Raw genomic sequence first — 6512 nt, 5'->3', positions numbered from 1 at the left:
GTTGGTAGTGGTTAGTCGACGACAACGATGGTGGAGGTTTGGGTTGAATTAAATTCCGATTTGGGTCGGGTCATATTTGGGATTTTGATGGTGGTAATCGGTGTTATTTTGTTGGTGATCGATGGTATGTGGGGTGAGCTTTGGTTTTGGTGGTGGCGGCATGCGGCGGTTTTGGTGGCAGCGGAGTCTGGTGGATTTGGGTTGAGAACAACAAAAACCGAAATAAAAATAAAATGAAGAAAACCGTCTAAAATAAATAATTAATAAAAATAAATTAATATTTGTTCCAAAAAAATACATATGATAATCAGAGTCGTCCGAATAATCATATATATTATATATTAATCGTACGACGTACAATAATCGTAATATATATTAATCGTACTCATGATAATCCGAGTCGTCTGAATCATCATCCTCCTCAGTTTGGTCAGAATACTTATCATCCTCTATGTATTCGTCATCTATGAAGCCGTCATCATCATGATTGGGGATGCGAGGTTGTAGCGAGTTCAGTTCAGATGGTGTAACTGGAAGGTAACCTATGATAGCCGGAACGTGTTGGTTGTTGACACGAATATCCTCAGTATCAGGGACTACATGTGGAGAATCCTCTTGATATTGTTCATTCGATTGATCAGTTGTTATTGGTTCACTGGGCCCACTCTCATCATCCTCCCCTCCTAGTGTAGCTGCACTCCAAATATTCTTATGTGACATCACCTGCACCACTTTCCAACCCTCACCCATAGCCGGATCATCAAGATAAAACACTTGTTTCACCATGGTGGCAAGAATAAACGGCTCATTCTCATACCATACACTGTTTGAGTCCATTGATAACAAGCTACGATCCAGAATTGTACTCCTCCGTCTAGTTGGGTCAGTATTGAACCATTTGCACTTAAACAACACGACTGGCATACGATTGTCATAGATTAGTTCGATGACACTGACAAGAACCCCGTAGTAGTTGAAACCCGGACCCTCAACCATGACTCCATTATTTTGGGTGACATGGCCTTCATCTCGTTCTGACGTCACAAACTTAATACCGTTCACAAAACATCCAGCACGAACTCTGTGGCTTTGGGGTCCTCCAGCCAATAAGTGCAACTCCGGGTCGTAAGAAGCAGGAAACTCCTGTTGAATTTGCATCATCTGTAACAATTTTAAGAGCAACGTTGTTACATTATGTAACATCAAAAAACAACATATATTTAATTTATGTAACATCATATATAGAGATTGATAGAAAGGTACCCAAATAGGGAAGTAATGTAACATCCCGGACCCAATTTTACCTATTTACTAGGTAATTCCACGAGTTACTGAGGAATTGAACGGTGCTCAGTAATTTAGTAATTTAACGCTCGAGTTTATTGTCGAGTTTTTCTCAAAATGTTTAATTCTTCTTTTAAGGATCCTAGGTCGTAGTGCGCGTCGACACGAGTTCTTTGATGTCCTCGGATTATTTTTGGGAGCTTCGGACTATTTTCTACGATTTATCAAAAAATATGGGTCGTTGATCATTAATCATCGATTATCTGCTGTCCATTTCTGTTGTTAATTAGAGGAAGATGTTAAATAGAGGAAGACTGGTCAGACCCAGTCAAAGAACCTAAGTCGGGTTTGACCGAGCCTAACCGAGTCTCTCCCTCTCTCTCTTTCGTCTTCGTCGCCTCTACGCCGGAGCGCCGCCGTCCGGCCACCCTAGGCGACGAGATCGCCGCCGTTCTCTTCCTCTCCTCCTTTCCTTTCTAGCCCAGTTCGTAGATCACGCGTGCAACCAAGATCGATGGAGATCGAAAGCTTGGGTGCTTCACTGTTGTTGCCGATTTCCGGCGAGCTCCGGCAGGGACGACGACTTTGAAGGGTATATTCTTGTTCTTCTCACTCTCCTCTTCCTTTCTACGTCCTTGAATATGAGCTTCAGACCCTAATCTGGAAACTCCTTCCTTCTCTTTTCTGAGTTTCAAGCTCCTAGCTCCGGCGGCCAGCATTTAATGGTTTCCGGCAAGTGTTTCAGGTTTTGCTGGAGCTGATGAGGCTTCAGTACCTATTGTCTCCTTCCTGACGTCCTGCCAAGCAGCAACAGGCCAAGACGATCGGTTGTGAAGACTTGAGGTGTTGCCGCTGCCCTGTGGGAGGAACCACGAACCCGGAATCCGGCAAGAGAGCTACCGCCGGCAAGAGAAGTTTTGTTGCCGTCTGAAAGTAATCTTCTTGCATATAGAGTTGTTTGGGTTCTTGCTGTGTTGATTGTGGTTTGAGAAAATTGGAGTTTGGTTGCTAATATGAATGTTTTGGTTGTTGTTGTCGATAACTTGGTGATTTGGAGGTTATGGGGAGGCTGTGGCGAAATTCTGGCAAGTCGCCAGAATCCCGATAGCAAGTCCGGCAGAACCCGTGAAGGTAGCTTGGCGACTTTCCTTTTCGTTGAGTGGTAGTTTACGGTTTAGAAAACTTGCCATATTTGGAAAGTTTCTAATTTAGGAAACTTTCCTTTTCTAGAAACTTTCTATTTATAGAAACCCTTTTTGGGTGCCCTTAGTAATTTAGTGGTTTTCCGGATTAATGTGTTCCGTATATTTGAGTCTTTGAATTTACACTAGTTTGGTTAATCGATTCCAAAGGTTGCCAAAACGATCCTTTAAGCGTAAAAGTTGGGGAGCATTGGTGTTTCATGAATTATTTAAATGATGCCAAGTGTGTAATGGTTAGTAGAATTTTTGATAATTTGACTCGGATCGTTAAGTCAAAGGTTAATTTGGAAATGTCCAAACTTCATTAGTTGGCCTACCCTAAATCAATTGGTCAAACTTGGTTAATTCTAGTCAACCCAGGAAACCTAGCCAAACTAGGAAGAAGTTGAATCGATGATTATTATGGAGTCCGATCTGACTAATTTATTCTTCTGTTTATCGTCAGACATGGGATTGGTTAGAGAGCGTGAATAGTTGGAGGCAGAGCTCGAGGAGTATTGCGAGCATTGGAAAGCTAAGGCCTGATACTGTGAGTGGACTTTTGTTTTAAATAATATGCATGCAATGGTTGATTTTTGGGCAATTTATTTTGTTGGAGCATTTGACGTCATTTTATTTTGACAATTTTATTTCTTTTGAAGAGTTACCGAAAATGGGATTTTCGATGAATATAATTATATATTGATTAGGAGAGTATGTATGTAAATGCTAGCTAGCCATATGTGTCTGTCCACCTTAATAGCGTAGCATATAGCCGTATTATGGTGTGACGTGAGCGTTGGACGTGAGCGTAGTAGCCCTATATGAGTGCTTAATTCATATAGGGGGTATGGACACATATTTATACACCCGTCTGTCCACCTTAATGGCGTAGTGTAGCACCGCATTAAGGCGTGACGTGAGCGTTGGACGTGAGCGTAGTAGCCCTATATAGACCCATGAATTTATATAGGGAGTATGGATGTGTGTAAATACATACATATATTTTAGCCTGAGAGGCTCTATTTTATAAAGCTTTGGAGACTAGCCAAAACTAGTCGTGTTATTGTCAGTTTATGAATTGAGAGCTTTTGAGCTTGTTGCATGAAGCATAATTTCTTTGGAAAATAATAATTGGGAATGCATAAATATTTTTATTGAATTCTGTTTTGTCCACTCACTCTAACGGTTTCAAATGTTTTCCCCTGGGCCCTTCGTTTTAAAAATGCCCAGCTGCAGGTTAGCTTAGTTGAGGTCGGGCGTACTTGGAGTCGAGGCATAGTTCGTATTATAGCTTCCGCTTATTTGTTTTTCTGTCTCTTTTATTCCTTTTAAAGTTGCTCTGAACCAATGAATTGTTTGATTTGGGATTATATTTAGAATAGTGAATAACTTGGGAGGTGTTGTGATTTGGGGAGCACGTAGGCTCCAGGAGTTTAAGGTTGGATTTGGATTTTCAGAAGTGTTTGCAGGTACTATTCGGAAGGGTTGTCCATTTTCAAGGGAGGTTATGTCGAATTTTCGGTAAACTTTCCTTGGAGGTGGTCCCCGCAGGATTTACTTCGGGTTTCAGGGTGAAATTCGGGGTGGGTCCTGATAAGTAATCAGGAAAATCTTTCTTGCGTATGACTTCGTTACCATACTGCCTTTTCAAATGGGACTTGAAGTATCGCTCGGCTTCTTCGCAATGTTGAAGGACACACCAATGAGCCTCTTTGATCTCATCATTACTTAATCTTTCAAAATTACTTAACCTGCCGTACGGTTTAACATCGTTGGAAACAACTGATAGATTGAATTGCCGGCTACTACCCGCTCCAGATGATTCCCCCACTGTCTTCATCATTGAGATATGCGCTGCAGTAAGTTACGCACTCAGCCTGAATGTATGTCGCCGTGATCGATCCTTCAGGGAAACGTTTGTTTTTGTTCTTCTTCTTGAAATCCCCTAGTTACCTGCAAAACAAATATATATGCAATTCTTATAATAAATATTTAAAATACCATTTATCTTAATTTGAAAGGATGATTAATTAGAATAAATATGAGTGCATACTTCTCATTTGGATAGCACCAGGTATACTGTACCGGACTAGTAAGCAACATTTGTTCGGGAAGGTGGATCATGAGGTGAATCATGATGTCAAAGAAAGTGGGGGGAAAGATCTTCTCCAGCTTGCACATGATGTACACAATGTCTTCTTGCAATGACCGAACATCAGACTTTTTAAGCTCTTTAGCGCATATCCTCGGAAAGAATTTTGACAAAGCCACTAACGTGTCAACCACATCACTCTGCAAATACGCTCTAATGACCACGGGAAGAAGACGTTGCAGCAAAACATGACAGTCATGAGTCTTCAACCCACTAATCATATTTTCCCCCATCTTAATACATCGAGCGATATTCCCTGCATACCCGTGAGGATACTTAACGTTTCCAAACCACTGAAACACTTCTGCCTTCTTTTGAGGATGAACTGCGTAGCCTGCTTTCGGCATTACGGTTTTTTTTGTTTTTTTGCTCTCTACTAGTCATAGCTGGGGGCGCATACCCATCATCTTAAGATCAACACGGGCTTGGGGGTGTCTTTGTTCTTATGTTTGAGATTCAGAATTGTTCCAAGAACGCTGTCACAAACATTCTTTTCTATGTGCATGACGACCAAGTTGTGTCTGATTTTCAAGGTCGACCAGTAAGGCAATTCAAAGAATACACTTTTGTGCGTCCAATACTTAAACTCATCAAGCGTGGGAGGATTCAAATCAGTTACTTCTTTACTCGTGCTCAAATATCCGAACCAGTGCTGGTTAAGCCTCTCCAAAATCCACTCACCAGACCTCCCTAGGGGTTTCAGATTATGCTCCTTAGTCGCATCAAATGCATCAGCATCCCACCGCCACTCGTGATCCTCGGGAAGATGTCTACGAGATCTCAAGAAACAAATTTTGTCGGCGTACCAACTAGAATTGACGTCATCTATGCATACCGGGCAAGCCTTGTACCCCTTAGTTTGTTGGCCAGACAACATCCCGTAAGCTGGAAAATCACTGATGGTCCAAATAACAGCTGCTTTCATCATGAATGAAGTTTGACCATGCCTGTCAAAAGTAGGGAGTCTATTTTCCCATAACTCCTGCAACTCATCAAGTAATGGTCTCATGTACACATCCAAGCACTTTCTTGGAGAACACGACCCCGGAACCATAAGCGTAAGGAAATTGTACTCTTTCCTCATACACATGTTGGGAGGTAGATTGTACGGAAATACTATCACAGGCCAAATGCTGTAAGACAAATTCATGTTTCCAGTAGGATTGAATCCGTCTGTTGCAAGTCCGAGTCTGACATTTCGACAGTCTCCAGCAAATTAGGGAAAAGAACGGTCAAAGTGCTTCCAAGCCTCCCCGTCTGCGGGGTATGTGAGATTATCTGGATCTATCCTCTCCTCTCCCTGGTGTCTTGCCTGGTGTCATCTCATATGTTTGGCCGTATGGGAAGACATGTACAGACGTTGCAAACGAGGACCCAACGGGAAATAACGAAGAACCTTCCTAGGAATGGGCTTTTTCTGCTTAGATGAAGTGGAAGCTTCATACCTTGGCTCGTACCAGTGTGGGCACTCAACTTCATCCTTGTTGTCTTTGTAATATAAGAAGAAGTTATTGACGCAGGCGTCTATCTTTTGGTGATCAAGACCGAGGCCAGCCAACATTCTTGTTACTCGGTCGAAATTTTTCGAACAACTGTTACCTCTGGGAAGCACTTTCTTCATAAGTGCAATATCTGCATCAAAACATGTCTTAGTCTTTCCCTGCTTGTTTTTTATCTGTATTTGCTCCATGGCGATACCCAACACAGTATGCCCACTACTAGGATACAATGGGGTTTGTACTTCCCGTACAAGCCTGTTGTAATTATCATAAGAATAAAATTCTGTTTACCCCCTTGTGGTTTGGGGGTGACTTCATGTTAGTCCTACACTTTTATTTTTATCAGTTTACTCCTTGAACTCTTCAATTTCTGTCTACCGTGTCCAAATTCTC

The 6512-nt window shown here is 41.9% G+C and overlaps 1 protein-coding gene across 1 annotated transcript; it reads right to left on the bottom strand.

Annotated features, from left to right (window-relative positions):
• Nucleotides 1-375: 375 nt before the first annotated feature.
• LOC101299981 lies at nt 376-6310 on the bottom strand. The gene is made up of 4 exons (XM_004305261.1): nt 5976-6310; nt 5248-5810; nt 4554-4876; nt 376-1161 (listed from the first exon to the last, which is right to left on the bottom strand). The coding sequence occupies exons 1-4, from the start codon at nt 6308-6310 to the stop codon at nt 376-378; spliced, it is 2007 nt and encodes a 668-aa protein (XP_004305309.1).
• Nucleotides 6311-6512: the final 202 nt, after the last annotated feature.

Source organism: Fragaria vesca, linkage group LG6 (assembly GCF_000184155.1).
Source record: "Fragaria vesca subsp. vesca linkage group LG6, FraVesHawaii_1.0, whole genome shotgun sequence".
In the NCBI taxonomy this organism is placed as follows: domain Eukaryota; kingdom Viridiplantae; phylum Streptophyta; class Magnoliopsida; order Rosales; family Rosaceae; genus Fragaria; species Fragaria vesca.
Note: the sequence above shows the minus strand (reverse complement) of the source record. Positions and strands in the feature narration are given on the sequence as shown.